The 18,852-nt window shown below is 40.0% G+C and overlaps 1 protein-coding gene across 2 annotated transcripts in view; it reads left to right on the plus strand.

Moving 5' to 3' along the window:
• Positions 1-18,852, plus strand: part of tgfbr2l (transforming growth factor beta receptor-like) — a 101,112-nt gene that overhangs the window by 56,974 nt on the left and 25,286 nt on the right. For both annotated transcript variants that reach the window (XM_043693969.1, XM_043693970.1), the window contains exon 4: positions 8,513-9,333. In XM_043693969.1, the coding sequence (XP_043549904.1) occupies positions 8,513-9,333 (821 nt within the window). The remainder of the gene's footprint in view (positions 1-8,512; positions 9,334-18,852) is intronic.

Consider the following 18,852-nt stretch of genomic DNA (forward strand, 5'->3'; position numbering starts at 1 on the left):
GCAATCTTCTTCCTGATCTCTCTGCCTCCGCCCCCACCCCCACTCCGGCCTATCACCCTCACCTTAACCTCCTTCCACCTATCGCATTTCCAACACCCCTCCCCCAAGTCCCTCCTCCCTACCTTTTATCTTAGCCTGCTTGGCACACTCTCCTCATTCTTGAAGAAAGGCTCCTGCTCGAAACGTCGATTCTCCTGCTCCTTGGATGCTGCCTGACTTGCTGCGCTTTTCCAGCAACACATTTTCAGAAACATCCTGGTAAATCTCCTCTGCATCCATTCCAATGCTTCCACATCCTTCCTATGATGCGGCAACCAGAGCTGGAAGCTATACTCAGAGTGCGGCAGCATCCGCGTTTTGTACAGCTGCAACATGACCTCATAGCTATGAAACTCAGTCCCTCTACCAATAAAAGCTAACACACCATACACTTCCTTAACAACCCTATCAACCTGGGTGGCAACTTTCAGGGAATATTGCACATGGATAACGAGATCCCTTTGTTCATCCACACTACTAAGAATCTTACTCATGATTTGGAGGAGACAATGTTGGACTGGGGTGGACAAAGTTAAAAAACACATAACACGAGATTATAGTCCAACAGGTTTATTTGGAAGCACTAGCTTCACCAGGTGATGAAGAAGTAGTGCTTCAAAAGCTAGTGCTTCCAAATAAACCTGTTGGACTACAATCTAGTGTTGTGTGATTTAAAAGAATCTTACCATTAGCCCAATACGCTGTATTCCTGTTACTCCTTCCAGAGTGAATCACCTCACTTTTCCGCATGAAACTCCATTTGCTACCTCTCAGTCCAGCTCTGCAGCTTATCTATGTCCCCCTGTAACCTGCAACATCCCTCTGCACTGTCTACAACTCCACTGACTTTAGTGTCATCCGCAAATTTACTAACCCATCCTTCTATGCCCTCATCCAGGTCATTTATAAAAATGACAAACAGCAGTGGCCCCAAAACAGATCCTTGTGGTACATCACCAGTAACTGAACTCCAGAATGAACATTTCCCATCAACCACCACCCTCTGTCTTCTTTCAGCTAGCCAATTTCTGACCTAAACCGCTAACTCACCCTCGATCCCATGCCTGCACATTTTCTGCAATAGCCTATCATGGGGAACCTTATCAAACGCTTTACTGAAATCCATATGCACACCACATCAACTGCTTTATCCTCATCCACCTGTTTGGTCACCTTCTCAAAGAAATCAATAAGGTTTGTGAGGCATACCTACCCTTCACAAAACCATATTGACTATCTCTAATCAAATTATTTCTTTCTAGATGATTATAAATCCTACCTCTCATAATCCTTTCCAAAACTTTGCCCACAACAGAAGTAAGGCTCACTGGTCTATAACTTCCAGGGTTGTTTCTACTCGTCTTCTTGAATAAGTGGGCAATATTTGCTATCCTCCAGTCTTCTGGCACTATTCCTGTAGACATTGACCGACATAAAGATCAAAGCCAAAGGCTCTGCAATCTCCTCCCTGGCTTCCCAGAGAATCTCAGGACCCAGAGGGCTTACCTATTTTCAACTTTCCAGAATTGCTAATACCTCCTCCTTGTGAACTTCAATCCCGCCTCGTCTGGTAGCCTGTATCTCAGTATTCTCCTTGACGACATTACCTTTTTCCTGTGTGAATGTTGACGAAAAATATTCATTTAGCATCTCTCCAATCTCTTCGGACTCCATGCACAACGTCCGACCGCTATCTTTGATTGGTCCTAATCTTGCCTTAGTTATTCCTTTATTCCTGACATATCTATAGAAAGCTTTAGGTTTTCCTTGATCCTGCGTGCCAAGGACTTCTCATGTCCCCTCCTGGCTCCTCTTAGCTCTCTTTTTAGGTCCTTTCTGGCTAACTTGTAACTCTCAAGCACCCTAACTGATTCCTTCATATCTCATCTTTACTTAAGCCTCTTTCTTCCTCTTGACAAGAGATTCAACCCCTTTAGTAAACCACGGCTCCCTCGCTCGACAACTTGCTCCCTGCCTGACAGGTACATACTTATCAAGGACATGCAGTAGCTGTTTCTTGAATAAGCTTCATATTTCAATTGTGCCCATCCCTGCATTTTCCTTCCCCATCCTATGCATCCTAAATCTTGCCTAATAGCATCATAATTGCTTTTCCCCCAGCTATAACTCTTGCCCTGAGGTATGTACCTATCTCTTTCCAACGCTAAAGTAAACGTAACCGAATTGTGGTCACTATCACTAAAGTGCTCACCTACCTCCAAATCCAACACCTGGTTTGGTTCATTACCCAGTACCAAATCCAATGTGGCATCCCCTCTTGTTTGTCTGTCTACATACTGTGTTAAGAAACCCTTCCGCACACAATGGACATAAACTGACCCATCTAAAGTATTTAACCTCTAAAGTTTCCAGTCAATATTTGGAAAGTTAAAGACACCATAACAACTACCTTATTACTTTCGCTCCTATCCAGAGTCATCTTTGCAATCCTTTCCCCTACATAACTATTTGGAGGCTTATAGAAAACTGCCAACAGGGTGACCTCTCCTTTCCTGTTTCTAACCTCAGCCCAAACTACCTCACTAAACAAGCCCTCAAATGTCCTTCCTGCCACTGTAACACTGTCCTTGACTAACAATGCCACACCTCCTCCTCTTTTGCTACCTTCCTGATCCTGAAACATCTAAACTCCAGAACCTGCAACCACCATTCCTGTCCCTTCTCTATCCATGTCTCTGAAATGGCCACAACTTCAAAGTCCCAGGTGCAAGTTCATCCACCTTATTCCGGATGCTTCTGGCATTGAAGTAGACACATTTCAAACCACGCACCTGCCTGCAGGTGCAATCCTGCAACCTTGAAACCTTACCAAAGACCTCACTACTCTCAACCTCCTGTAAATTGGAGCTACAATGCAGGTTCCCATCCCCCTACTGAATTTGGTTAAACTCTCCTGAAGAGCATTAGCAAATTGCCCCCCCCCCCGCCCCCAGGATATTGGTACCCCTCTGGTTCAGGTGTAGACCATCCAGTTTGTAGAGTTCCCACCTACCCCAAAATGAGCCCCAATTATCCAGGTATCTGAATCCCTCTCTCCTGCACCATCTCTCTAACCACATGTTCAACTACTCTCTCCCTATACCTCACCTCGCCGGCACGTGGCATGGGTAACAAACCAGAGATAACAACTCTCTTTGTTCTAGCTTTAAGCGTTCACCCTAGCTCCCTGAATTTCTGCCTTACATCCCCATCCCTTTTCCTACCTATGTTGTTGGTGCTTATGTAGACCACAACTTGGGGGCTGCGCCCCCTCCCCCCAAGGATCCCGAAAACACGATCCAAGACGTCACGGACCCTGGCACTTGGGAGGCAATACACCAACCATGAGTCTCCCTCATTCCCACAGAATCTCCTATCTTTCCCCCTAACAATGGAGTCCCCAATGACTAATGCTCTACTCCTCTCCCCCCTTTCCTTCTGAGCAACAGGGACAGACTCTGTGCCAGAGACCTGTACCCCATGACTTATACCTGGTAAGTCATTCCCCCCCAACATTATCCAAAACAGTATGATTGTTATATAGGAGAATAGCCACATGGCATCCCTGCACTGACTTCTTCTTATCCCTTATAAGTCATCCAACTATCTTCATTTCAAGGAGTAACCACCTCTCTGTTGCTTTTATCTATTATTGTCTATGCCTCCTGAATGATCCTGAGTACATGCAGTTCCAGCTCCAGTACCCTAACATGGTCGTCAAAGAGCTAGAGTCGGGTGCACTTCCTGCAGGTGGACTGAGCTGGGACACTAATGGTGTCCCTCACCTCAAACATCCTACAGGAGGAACATTGTACTGCCTGCACTGCCATCCCTGCTAACTTCCCTTCCTAAGAAACAAAAGAGAAAAAAAAGCTTACCTGATTTCCCCCTACAGATGTAAGGTTAGAGGAGGTGGGTGGGTTAGTGAGAGGCCCTACAGGTGTAGGGTCTCGGGTTTAGCAAACAATCAACCTATACACATGTAGGGGAAAAAAGTCCCAGAAGGCTCTGCATTCTGGTAAGTTTTTAAATGAAGAGTTTACCTTCCCAACAGCCCCCGGTTTCCGCTCTCACAGGTCCCACTGCAGAAATGAAGAACTCTTCTTTTAAATTTCTTTGCTTTATCAATAAATTTATTAGTTCTGAGGTTCAAGTAGTTGTCAAAGGATTTCATTACTTCTCAAAAGTATCTATTGCTTCTTTTACCTTTTGGACAAGCTTTAACATCATCAGCTATACTCCCAACCATGAATAGAACTGTACTTTCTTTCTCAGTTTCTGAATTGGCATCTAGTTTGGAAGCTATGCTGTTTGTCAGAAATTGTTTTCTTGAAAATGTCTCATTCTATGTTCTATTTAGCTCATCTCTGAAGTTAAGTATTTCTGGCAATATTATTTATGATGCTATATCTTCCCAATGTAATTAAGTATTTTGGTATTGAAAAGGCTTTTTCCCCCACAGTAATAGTAATTCTGCTGTACTTTACAGCTATACTAGAAGGTTTCTTCATTTGTTGCAGCTACAATGAAGGATTCCAACTTCCTACTGCCTGAGTGGAGTCTCCCAAGCTTTCTGTCCCAGTTAGACAGGATCTTCTTTTAATCTGTCCAAAGTTATTGTTTTAATTACTGGCTTTGTGATGTCCCTAGCTCTGCAACCTTGGATTAATACATCTTTCATGACCATTTACTTTTATTTTCAAACAATCTCTCATGGCATCCGTTTACTATGGCAATTCTTGATTTGAAGTTCTGTTTTAAAGTTTTAAACTTCTCATTTTCCAGCCTTGTTCATTGCATCATGTAAAAAGTTTTTAGACCCACTACTTATTACCCATATGTGGTTTTGATCCCTCTGTTTGTCTAACATTCATGTGTCTATCAATATATGCCTTAAACATTGCTAATGTGCTTCCCACCACCTCCACCAGCGGTGTGTTCCAGGCACCCACCATCCTCTGGATGACAATTTTCCCTGCCCTTCTCCCCTAAACTTTCCCCAACTCACCTTAACTGTGCCCTCTTGTATTTGGCCTTTCCACCTGGGAGGACCCTCTGGGAAGAGCATCCTATCTATGCCTCTCATAATTTTGTAGACCTCAAGCAAGTTGCCCCTTCATCTTTCCAATGAAAACAATCTGACTTTATCCAACCTCTCCTCATAACTAAAACCCTCCAGACCAGGCAACATCCTACTAAACCTTCTCTGCACCCTCTCTAGAGTATTCATACCCTTCTGGTAATGTGGCGACCAGAACTGCATGCAATATTCCAAATGTGGCCTAACTAAAGTTTATACAGCTATAACATAACTTGCCAACTTTTATATCCGATGCTGAAAATGTGTTGCTGGAAAAGCGCAGCAGGTCAGGCAGCATCCTAGGAGCAGGAAAATCGACGTTTCGGGCATAAGCCCTTCTTCAGGACCTGCTGTCTGACCTGCTGTGCTTTTCCAGCAACACATTTTCAGCTCTGATCTCCAGCATCTGCAGTCCTCACTTTCTCCTAGAAGTTTATATCCGATGCCCCAGCCAATGAAGGCAAGTGTGCTGTATGCCTTCTTGAACACATTTATCCATTTGTGTTGCCACATTCATGGATCTGTGGACCAGTATGCCCATATCCCTCTGTATGTCAATAATCCTAAGGGTTTTGACATTTATTGTAATTTGCACCTGAATTTGATCTTCCAAAACGCATCACCTCACATTTGTCTTGATTATACTCCATCTGCCATTTCTCTGCCCAAATCTGCAATCTACCTATATCCTGCTCTACATTTTCACAATCATCCTCACTATCTGCAACTCCATCAATTTTGGTGTCATTTGCAACCTTACTAATCAAGCCACCTACAATTTCCACCAAACCATTTACATATATATTAAAAACCACAAAGGTCCCAGTACTGATCCCTGTGGAACACCACCAGTTACTGATCTCCATTCTGAAAAGCGCCCTTCCAATGTTACTATCTCTCCTATGAACCAATTTTGTATCCATGTAGCCAAATCAAACCCAATCCAATGAGATTCTACCTTTAGTAACAAATACCCATTATTATCACACTTTAAAGCACATTCAATGGAGAAAATTTCACATATTCTGCTAACATTAGGGATTGAACCAATTTCCTATCACAAGGGATGGCAATCTTTTGGCTCCTTTTTTTCAGACAAAACCAGAGTTACTTAAAGAAATTATTCACATTTTTAAATGATCTGAAGTAAACCAAAGTAAACTTATTAGACAATGTCAGTTTGTCATAAGCTTCACTCATTGGTGCTGCATTCCTGGAGAAACACAAGATGTGCCCACAAGTTTCATTTCCTTAATTTTATATTGATCTCCTTGAATCATAAGTATCTGTTATCACCAGCAAATTCCACAAATTCACTTTCTTAACTTGTGCCCATGGGCTGCTGGAACAAAACTACGTGCATGAAACGCACCAGTCTTAATAATATCGGAATCTGCAAATGGTTCATACGAAAGAGGTTATTAAATTTACAACACTTTTCCCAACAAAAAAACTTTGTGTTAGAGTTGTCTGAAGTTCCTATGGCTATGTAAACTTTGTAGTACTTGTGCCTCCTTAATCCTTGAGCCTTGGGACTGGGCCTTTGCCAGACCAGACAATTTGCCCAATCACAGGAAGTCGGGTATATCCAATGCATACACACTTTAAAATTCAGCTTGACTCATTTCAATCACAAGACTGTTAGATGAATGATTTTCCAATCAGAAGCCTAAAACAGCATTTAAGGTATCCATATTGGATAGATTATAACAAAAAGCAATGTGACTAAAGATCTGTGCAGAGCAACTTCAGGGAAAACCAGATACTATGTGGGTTCTACATCACAGATATTTCTGCACACCACAACCAAATTTGGGAGGTATAGTCTGTAGCAATTTTCTCAAATGAGAAAAAAAATGCATTTCAACTCCTTCCTTACTGGATATGAACACTAGGTAAATACAGTATTTTTTGCCAAATCAAAAGTAGCTAGTCCCTGTTCTCATACTTGAAGCCTTTTCTTGTCCAGTTCAAGTTTCCTGGTTTCAAACTTTCATTACAATTTCAAACTTTTGAATTTCTTTCTTTCTTTCTTTTTCTTTCTTTCTTTCTCTCTTTTTCTTTCTTTCTTTCTCTCTTTCTCTCTCTTTCTCTCTCTTTCTCTCTCTTTCTCTCTCTTTTTCTCTCTCTTTCTCTCTCTTTCAAACTATAGTTTTCATTTTCTTCTCAACTTCACGTTATTCCACTTTCAAATAAATCTGAGCCAAATCCATTTATATTTCATCTGGATTACCTTTTTCTTCCTCAAGGTAAAAATATTGAACCAATGCCTCAACTATTTCCGAATTATTTTAATTTTTCTGTTTTAATATTTCCTTTTGTCAACAGCTACAATGTATTCACATACATTCTGCCTTTTAAGGAAAGCTTCAGAAATAGTTATAAACCTTTTCACCTTTTCAATGAATGTTCCAATGTTCACTGTGAAAGTTTGTTTTTAATCTTATCACAGCCTGTGGATTCAAAATCCTGCAAAAGCCCAAGTTTTTAAAGATCCCCATGAAGACCAATAAATTCTTCCAAAAAAAACTTTAATTAAAAGCTGAATGGAGAAATGTGAATATGAGAAGATTTTATGTCAAAGCAGTTACTGCAACAAAACAACTTAAAGTATTTTAAACAACTTACTATATTTGTTGATATGCATTAAACTACAAATACCCCTCTTTATTTTTAGCAAAACCAATAAATCCCACTACCAGATATTAGATTAACTGTTCTTTAAGCACATTTTCAATAGTCGTGGAATCAGTCCAAAGTTATTCTTATTTATTGAGGATTTAGACCTTTTCTTTTCTTAGCTTGGTAACTTGTAACCCTGAACAGCAGTGGCCACTGATGTGACTATAATCAGCAACTGAGTATTTATGGGTTTCAACTTGGCCAAGGGTAGATATGGAATCTTGGCTGAAAATGTGTTGCTGGAAAAGCGCAGCAGGTCTTCAGGAAGGGCTCATGCCCGAAACTTCGATTCTCCTGCTCCTTGGATGCTGCCTGACCTGCTGCGCTTTTCCAGCAACACATTTTCAGCTCTGATCTCCAGCATCTGCAGTCCTCACTTTCTCCTAGATATGGAATCTTAACCATTTCTTTCCTCCCTTGATGGGTAAAATTGCAGATAGTTCAGTATAAGCAGAGAAGGTCATTCAAATAATTATATGGGCCCCAACTTCAAGCCCACTGAAGGACCATAAAGGTCTACCTAATAATAAATGCTTCTGTCCTTCTGTTTGATGAAATATTTGTGATTGCCTGACATCACCTATTCAAGTACCTTTAATACTAATTGGTTTTCATTCCATGTTATTTGTAAAGTACGTATCTCAGAGTACAATGACACAACATTCCTAGTAAAGGAGGTAATATTTTTCCTTAATAACATTTTTTTTCCAGAATATCCAATACCACAAAAAAATGAGGTATTTCCTGTGGCTGTGTTGAGCCTACTCCCACCTATCCTGATTGCTTTCATGATAACAATGGCATTTTATCTCTTTCGCACACGACAACAGAGAAAAGTGAACAAGGATTGGCCACAGAAACAGAGAGAGCACCAAAGCCTCACTAGGACTGACATGAGAAAACCTGGAGAGTACGATGGAAAATGCACTGTTACAATTGATGATGGTCAGTCCGACATCAGTGCAACATGTGCCAACAACATCAATCACAATAATGAACTCTTGCCAATTGAACTGGATGGCATTGTTGGAAAAGGTAGATTTGCAGAAGTCTGGAGAGCAAAACTCAAACATAGTGCTTCAGGCCAATATGAAACTGTTGCAGTGAAAATCTTTCCTTGTGAAGAATATCCATCATGGAGAACTGAAAAAAAGATCTTCTCAGACATTGATCTCAAACATGAGAGTGTGCTCCAGTTTCTCACAGCAGAGGAAAGAGTAAGAGGAATGGAAAAACAATACTGGCTCATTACAGCTTATCACAGTATGGGAAATCTACAGGATTTCCTCACAAACCACATTCTGACCTGGACAGACATGTATATGATGACAGGATCCCTTGTAAATGGGGTTGCTCACCTTCACAGTGACTATACTGCGTGTGGCACCCCAAAGATTCCTATATCTCACAGAGACATTAAAAGTACAAACATTCTGGTTAAAAACAAACAGGAATGTGTGTTGTGTGATTTTGGTCTGGCACTGAGGCTTGATCCATCTCTAACAGCTGAAGACTTTGCAAATAGTGGCCAGGTGAGTATATCATGACTTTTGATAGATTGTATTGCAAAATGAAGCTGATTTATGTAACATAGCCTGATCATTTAAATTTAATTAGAATGGTTTGATTGTATTAAAACAACAGAAAAATCGATATTTTTAAACATATTTTTACCTATGAGTAGATATAGATGCAATGGCTCCACTTGACCATACACAAAATTGAATTTTCGCCCATTCTGTCATTTTGCTTCCAATCCTGCATTGCAAGCTGTTAGGAGTTTGAACATGGATTCAACAGAATGACAGTGCCTAAACTGTAGAAAATTGGGTGTTGACAGCATACCTAGTATGCCTTTCCAAAGTGCATAGTGGTATGCTAGGAATGCTCCACACAAAATCATTTATCACGATGTACACAGATAAGTCTATTCAGATTTCAATTATAGACTCTCCTTCTCTCCTAAATATTTTTGTTTTTACTAATTTACCATATAACCTCAAAAAAGCAGCTACCTTAATGTACAAATCTTGACAGAGAATTCTGATGTGATCTTTAGCTTTGGAGAATAACAATGTAGGCATGATTCTGACCTTTTTTCCATACATGTACACTAGTGAAGATTTGATATTGGTTGATTATCAGGTATGGAGACCATGAATTGATTTTTACTTTTTATAGAATACTGGGGTTGTGGCTTCTTCCTGCTGCTGAAACTATTACCATCCTATTAACAAATGAAGAATTAAACCCAGGAGCTTCCTGGATTGTAGATTCAATATTACAGCAAAAATACTCTTTTTCTTTAAGTATGGGAGGGGATTTCCATTCATAAATTATGTAATGACTTTATTCGTTGGATGGTAATTAATGTAATAATAAATCTTTCCGAGTAGTTGCTGTACATACAAAACCTGAGAATTGCTGAAATATACGTTTTGTTGAAGCTTTTCATCCTGCACTCATCAGGACAATTCATGCAAATACAAACTCAAAGGGAAAACCAATATTTATACTGCATAAGAGGAGAGTGTAGGTTAGCAAGTGGATTCTCATTGGGAGAGGCATTGTTATGTTGCTATGCTATGTTTGATCTGATGCTATTAGACATCATGGAATCCAGAGTCAATGTTGAGGGCTCTCAGTTCAACTTATCTGCCTGCAAACCTCCACCAACAGGCATTAGCGAATCTAATGACCAGAAACTGAATTGGACTAGCCATATAAGTACTGTGGATACAAGAATTGGTCCGAGGATAAGAAATCTGCAGTGGGTAACTCAATTCAACTCCCCAGACCCAGGGTCTGTCCACCATCTACAAGGCACAAGTCAGGAGTGTGATGGAATACTCTCCACTTGCCTGGATAATTGTAACTTTAACAAGACTCAAGAAGCTTGACACAATCCAGGACAAAATAGCCCACTTAATTGGCACCTCATCCACAAATATTTCCTCACTTCACTGACTTTCAGTAGCAGCAGTGTGTACCATCTACAAGAAATTCACCAAGGTGCCTTAGACAATCTTGCAAACTGATTACCTTTGTCATCTAGCTGGACAAGGGTAGCAGACACAAGGGAACACCACCATCTGCAAGTTCCCCTCCAATCCACTCACCACCTTGACTTGAAAATGACATTGTTATTCCTTTAGTGTTGCATGGGTTTCCTCCGGGTGCTCCGGTTTCCTTCCACAGACCAAAAAGATGTGCAGGTAAGGTGGATTGGCCATGCTAAATTGTCCATAGTGTTAGATGCATTAGTCAGAGGGAAGTGGGTCTGGTGGGTTACTCTTCAGAGGGTCGGTGTGGACTTGTTGGGCCGAAGGGCCTGTTTCCACAATGTAGGGAATCTAATCATAAAATCTAAAAAACGTGTCCCTTCTTCAGAAGTAATAAAGCCATCCTTAACAAACTAATATCAATTCTGTTCCAATATTAGATACCATTTTCCAACATCACAGTGAATGAATTGAAAATTTATAAAATCGTAGGTCAGTTCTGTGTGTGTTATTTTCTAGATTTCCCTGATGCTCTTAAGCAATTGCAACTAATGGAAATATCAGAATTTGGAGAAGCAATCAGATATTTCAAGTCTTAAATGCATAGGGCTTGTATTTCTGGTACATTTTGCAAAACTCAATTTAAATATGTTAGCTAAATAATGTAATTCATGGAGTCATACAACATGGAAGCAGATCCTTCAGTCCAACTCATCCATGCCAATCAGATTTCCTGAACTGAACAAGTATCATTTGCCAGCATTTGGCCTGTATCCCTCTAAACCTTTCCTATCCATTTACCTCTCTAAGTGTCTTTAAAATGTTATAATTGTACTTGCCTTTAACGTTTCATCTGGCAGATCGTTTCATATACACATCACCCTCTTTGTCAAAAGGTTGGTCTTGAGGTTCATTTTAAATCTTTTCCCTCCCACCTGAACTATGCCCTCTTGCTTTGGACTCCCCTACTAGAGAGAAAAGACCTTGGCTATTCACCTTAACTATGCCACTCATGATTTTATAAATCTCCATGAGGTCACCCCTCAGCCTTCTATGCTCCAGGGATAAAAGTCCCAGCCTATCCAGCCACTCACTATAACTCAAACCCTCCAGTCTTGGTAATGTAGAAACATGGAAACATAGAAGATAGGAATAGGAAGAGGCCATTCAGCCAATAGAGCCTGTTCCGCCATTCATCACATTCATGGCTCTTCATCCAACACAGCAGCCTAATCCCACTTTCTCCCTATAACTTTTAATCCCATCTGGCCCACGTGCTTTATCTAACCACCTCTTGAATACATCCAATGTTTTGGCATCAACTTCTTGCTGTGGTAATGAATTCCACAGTCTCACCACTCTTTGGGTGAAGAAATGTCTCCTCATCTCTGTCCTAAATGGTCCGCCCCAAATCCTCAGACTATGACCCCTGATTCTGGATGCACCCAAAATTGAGAACATCTGCCCTACATCTACCCTGTCTAGTCCTGTTAGAATTCAATAAGTCTCCACAAGGTCTTCCCTCATTCGACTGAACTCCAGCAGAAACAGTCCTCATCTAGTCAATCTCTCCTCATACATCAGTCCCACCATCCCAGGAATCAGCCTGGTAAACCTTCGCTGCACTCCCTCGAGAGCAAGAGCATCCTTCCTCAGAAAAGGAGACCAAGACTGCATACAATATTTTAGGTGTGGCCTCACCAAGGCCCTGTATAGCTGCAACAACACGTCCCTGCTCCTGTACTCAAAACCTCTCGCAATGAAGGCCAACACACCATTTGCCTTCATTACCTCATGCTGCACCTGCATGCCTATCTTCAGCGACTGGTGCACAAGAACACCCAGGTCTCACTGCACACTCCCCTCTCCCAATTTAGACACTCGGGTCATAATCTGCCACCTTGTCATTCACTTTGGAAGCAAAATCTTCACATTTATCCAAATTACACTTCATCTGCCGTTGATTTGCCCACTCACCCAACCTGTCCAGATCATGCTGAAGGATATCTGCATCCTTGTCACAAAGTTCTCCCTCCCACCCAACTTCATATCATCTGCAAACTTTGAGATGTTACATTTTGTATCCTCATCCAAATCATTAATATACATTGTGAATAGCTGGGGTCCCAGCACCAAACCCTGTGGCACCCCAATAATTTGAAAAGGACCCATTAATTCCTCTTCTTTGTTTCCTTTCTGCCAACCAGTTTTCTATCCATCTCAATACACTTCCCTAAAAATCTTTTTTGGCGCCTTTTCCAATTTAATAACATCCTTCCCATAGCAGAGTGTTATGTACGAGATCAACCACCCCAAAATATATTAAGAAGATATCCTGAACCCCAACTTTTTTCTTATTTTTAAAGACAAGTGTTCCAGATGCAATTTGATTGGTCACACTTCTAGGTTTGAAGCAAAATGTTTATTCTTACACTATAGTTGAAATACAAACAAAATAAAATGTTTTAAAGATTAGCTTAACTAACTATATCAATATATTTAACAAGATGACATGTATGCTAATTATACTGATTAGCTGTTCCAAGATCCCATAAACATACCCTTGACAGAGGCAAATTCTGTAAAATAGATTGTCTCACATGCAAAGTTTCTCCAGACCAGAAAGAAGGAACAACAAGAGAAAATTCTGAGACAGAGTGAACTGAAGCATTTTGCTGTAGCGGGGAGAGGTGTATAGCAGCTTCTAAACCCTAACAACTGCTGAAAGTTAAACAAATATCTTAGTTCTTTGGGAGCTTGACCACGCGCATTCAGGCTGCTTCTGTTGTTCCAACTTTTTAAAAATTATAAGGCTTCACAAACTGTTTACTTTATTGGATTGGAACAGAGTGCTCAACACCTCAGTCTCAATGCCTCTTCATAAAAAAAACAGGACAATATACACCTTTTAAAGCCATTGTGTTGACAAACCTCTCCTCTTAAAGAAAATGAATAGTCAATATACAAAGATGGCATATTTTTAAAAATGTTTTATGCTATTAGTGCATGATAATACATATACATTACATTGTCTATAAGCATGCAAGCATTCACTACTACAGTCCATTTCAGTTGGTTTTTCTCATTATTGAATGCTTTCATTTTCCTTCATTAAAGTTGAGACAATGCATTGGCAAGTATGTTTTCGCATCCTGCCATATGTATACTTTTCCAATTGAATGGCTGCAATAATAAGATCCATATAAACAAACAGTCTGGTATCTTTTATCCTTATTTTGTTCCAAAAGTTTTAAGGGATTATTATCAATGTATACAATTGTCTTAGATACATCGTTGGCAACATAAGTGTTGCAATGTCAACACCAAACTCAAGCGCTCCTTCTGAATTGTGGAATATTTCTGTTAATGAATATTCAGCTTTTTGGAAAAGTACCCAATAGCTCTTTCTTTCTTCTCATTGTCTTGCAAATTTATAGCACCAACACTCACATCATTCACATTCATAGCCACTTTGAATGACATTGCAGAGTGTTATGGACTAGGCCAGACCCCCTCAAAACATTTCAAGAAAGTAGCCCAGACTCTAACTTTGCTAGTTTAAGCAGGTGTAGAGTGGATATTCCAGGAGTGATGCAGTTGGCCCAACCCCTTAGTTTTAAAACAAGATTAGTGAATGAAACACAAACGAGAACAGAATATAGAATATAGAATAACTTAACCTACCTGAAAACCCAACAGACTATCCCAACTTAATGCTGCTGTTCTAATTACTTGCAACAATCCCCATAAACACCTCTTGGCAAAAAAGGAAAAATCAAACATAGGGTCTTACAGGAGAGAAAGATGGCAGACAGATTCAGTATGGAACACCTTCTTCAATGTAGCTGTTTCTTTTACTGATGGCCTCAAAGCTGACTGACTGCTTTCTCTGAACAGCCAAAATGCTAAAAAAAACCCAGAAAAAGGCTGAGCTGGGAAAACTGGCCACTCCCTTTTCATTGTACATGTTTTTTTAAAACTTGAAAGCCCTTTATCTGAGGCAGTATCTGTTATCTATAATTAAATTGGCCCTAAAACCCATCCAAGCCAGACCTTTCAGCAAGTCTACATCACTCAACACTTGTGAAAAAAAAAACAAGGACAACATACAACCTTGTTAAACGAGCAGATTCATAACAGTAGTTAGTGTGGCTCACACTGAAACAGTGGTTAACACAGCTTTCAGATTGTCAAATGCCTTCCGGTACTCTTCCATCCACTGAAATTTTCTGCTCTTCATCAACAGGTCAGTCAGTGGAGTAATGAAGCTGCTGAAATTAGTATGAATTTCCAATAGAAACCATTCAATTTCAGGAATATCTCTTCATTGATGTTATGGGAAACTTCCCAATAACCTTTGTTTTCACATCCCATAGGGCCATTTATCCGTGTCCAATAACATGATCCAGGAATGTGACTTGATCTTTTGCGAACTCACTCTTAGCCAAGTTTATCACCAAGCCTGCCTACCAAAGTTGAATGAACAATTCCGATAGATGCTCCAAATGTTCCTTCCATGTGTGACTAAAAATCACCAGATTGTCTATGTGTACCACAATTGGGTAATAGCAAAGTGACTTGATTAGTTCGTTTTTGAAATGTAACTGATATATTCTTTACATCAAACGGCCTGACTTCAAACTGGTACAGTCCATTTGGTGTCACACAAGCTGAATGTGCCTTCGCTCTTTTGGATAAAGCTGACTGCCAGTGTCCTCTGAGTAAATCCAACATGGAAATGTAAGCTCTGAGGAAGGATCAATGGACCCGAAGCGTTAACTTTGATTTCTCTTCACAGATGCCGTCAGACCTTCTGAGCTTTTCCAGCAACCTCTGTTTTTGTTAGAAATATAAGTTGCTTGTCCCAACTTCTCAATACAGTCTTACAAACATGGAATAGGATATGAATCAGATTTTGTAACTGCATTGGCTTTGTGATAGTCCACACAAAATCTCAGGGTACCATCTAATTTTGGCACTGTGATTTTGGGTATACTCCATTCACTGGAACTCATTTTGATTATGTCATCCTCTGAGCATGCTTTCAATCCTTTTTGAACCTGTGCCAACTTTAGAGGGTTAAGATTATAAAGATGTTGCTGAATTGGAACAGCAGTCCCTATATCTACATCATATATAATTAGATTAGTACATACTCAGCTTATTCCCACATATCTCCCCATGTGACTGTAATAACTCAGGTCATTTTGATTTTCCTCTGGAGGATAACTCAATAATTTATCTCAATTTTTGAGAACAACTTCATTGTCAAATTCAATTTGAGGAACATCCAATTTCAAATCATCTGAACATGGTTCTTCACTCTGTGTTGTAACCAGCAACACATTCTCCTTTTGCTTTCCTTTCTGCTTTCCTTTCTATCAAAATACCTTATAAGCATATTCACATGACACACTTTGTGAGGTTTCTTCCCATCTGGCATTCTGATGAAATATTCACCTCACTCAATTTCCTTTTGATTTGATAAAGCCCATTAAACTTTGCTTTTAAAGGTTCACCAATGTTTGGGACTAATGGAAATACTTTATCTCCACCAGCAAAATTGCAAATTTTTAATTTCTTTTATGTTTCCTGTTTCATCACCCACTGTGCTACTTTTAAATGCCAACTCACCCGCTCGAGTTAATCTCCCCCTAAAATTTGACACACAGTCCAAACATGTAGTCTCTGAACTCTGACTCACCAATTTCTCCTCAATTCATTTCAGTGGTCCTCTCACCTCATGCCCAAAAACTAATCCAAATGGACTGAATTTAGTTGAATTTAATTTAAATACAAAAACTACAAATGGAATTCTTTTATCCCAGTTCTCTGGATAGTCTTGACTGAAAGCCTTCAACATGGTCTTTAAACTTTGATGCCACCATTTTAATGCTTCCTGTGATTCTGGATGGTACACAGTGGATTTGAATTGTTTTATTCCCAAGCTATTCTTAACATTTCTGAATAATTTTGATGTAAGATTTGACGCCTGATCTGATTGTATTTCTGTGTGTAGTCCATAGTTAGTAAATAAATTGCATAACCCTTCTGCAATCTTTTTAGTGGGGATATTGCTTTAATAATGGAATAGCTTTTGATAATCTAGTCGACACATCCATTATGGTCAACAAATGCTGATTCTACTTATTGTTTTAGGTATGGATCCTATGCATGCAATCAAGGCTCTTGTGAAAGGTTCCTTAAATACAGGAAGGGATATTAAGGATGCTGGTTCTCTCACTGCCTGAGGTTTTCCTGACACATATGACATGTCCAGCAAAAGTCAATCACTTCTTTATGCAGTCCAGGCCATAAAAAAGTTTTTGTATTTTGGCTTGAGTTTTGATTACTCCCAAATAACCTCCTACTTGTAATTCATGTGCTACCTGCAAAGCCTCCTTTCTAAAATCCACTGAGTAAACAACTTGATGAATTCTGCTCATTTTTCACCTGCCTGAATATGTGATGGTCTCCATTTCCTTATTGAGACTTCATTTTTAAGATATTAACATTCTGGAATATACTCAGATTATTCTTCTGTGTATGCTTTTTGATACAACTGCTTTAGTTTTTCAGCTTTCTGATGTAATTCAGTTAGCTTCTCTGAACTAAAAATATCCACTTTGTCCTCCAATTGAATTTTTTCTGTCAAACATTTGATCAAACATTGTTTCTGACAATTGAACTTCAACTTGCTTATCTTTACTCCTTGATTTGTCCTTGTGTTTCAACTTGTGGCTTTGTGACCTTGTTACCACACAGCCAGCAAAAATCCACAGGTTATACTTTCTGTAACACATAAGTTATCTGATTTTCCACTGGCTTTTCAACCACAGTAGCATCACTTCCACCTGCAATCTAGCTATATTGTTACCAGGTATAAACTGTATTTCCAGAAAGGAGAATTTCTCTCTTACTCCTATGACTACCTCACCACTTTTCCAATCTCACTTTATATAATGGAATACTGCTCTTCTCACCATGAATTCCACATATTACCCCCTTTTCTGCCAGTACTCCTTCTGAATTACATATTTCCTCATCTTTCACCATCAAAGATTGACTTGTTTCTGTATCTCTGAAAGTTTTAATTTCCTGACCTGCTCCTCCTGCAAACTTAAGTCAACCTTATCCATGCAAGTAAATTCTTTAAAGAGATTGGGCACTTTCTGCTCAACCAGGTTGTGCATTCTTTTGAAGCTTTTTAGCATCCACTGCTTTCCTTTACTGCTTCAACACATCTGTCTTCCCAATCATACGGTCATAGAGATATACAGAACGGAAACAGTCCCTTCAGTCCAACTCATCGGTGCCGACCAGATATCCTAAATAAATCTAGACCCATTTATCCGCATCTAGCCCATATCTGGCTAAACCCCTCCTATTCATATACTCATCCAGATACCTTTTAAATGTTCTAATTGTACCAATCTCCACCACTTCTTTTGGCAACTCATTCCATACACGGACCACTCTCTGTGTAAAAAGGTTGCCCCCTATGTCCCATTTAAATCTCCTCTTAAACTTATGCCCTCCAGTTTTGGACTACCCTACCTCAGGGAAAATACCTTGTCTATTTACCCTATCTATGAACCTCATGATTTTATAAATTTCTATAAGGCCATCCATCAGCCACTGATGTTCCAGGGAAAATAACCCCAGTCATAGAGGTACAGCATGGAAACAGGCCCTTCAGTCCAACCTGTCCACGCTGACCAGATATCCCAACCCAATCTAGTCCCACCTGCCAGCACCCAGCCTCTATCCCTCCAAACCCTTCCTATTCATATACCCATTCAAATGCCTCTTAAATGTTGCAATTGTACCAGCCTCCGCCACTTCCTCTGGTTGCTCATTCTATACACGTACCACCCTCTGCGTGAAAAAGTTGCCCCTTAGGTCTCTTTTATATCCTTCCTCTCTCAACCTAAACCCATGCCCTCTAGTTCTGGATCCCCGACCCCAGGGAAAAGACTTTGTCTAGTTATCCTATCCAGGCCCCTCATAATTTTGTAAACCTCTATAAGGTCAGCCCTCAGCCTCCAA

This window comes from Chiloscyllium plagiosum, chromosome 7, assembly GCF_004010195.1.
Source record: "Chiloscyllium plagiosum isolate BGI_BamShark_2017 chromosome 7, ASM401019v2, whole genome shotgun sequence".
Classification (NCBI taxonomy): domain Eukaryota; kingdom Metazoa; phylum Chordata; class Chondrichthyes; order Orectolobiformes; family Hemiscylliidae; genus Chiloscyllium; species Chiloscyllium plagiosum.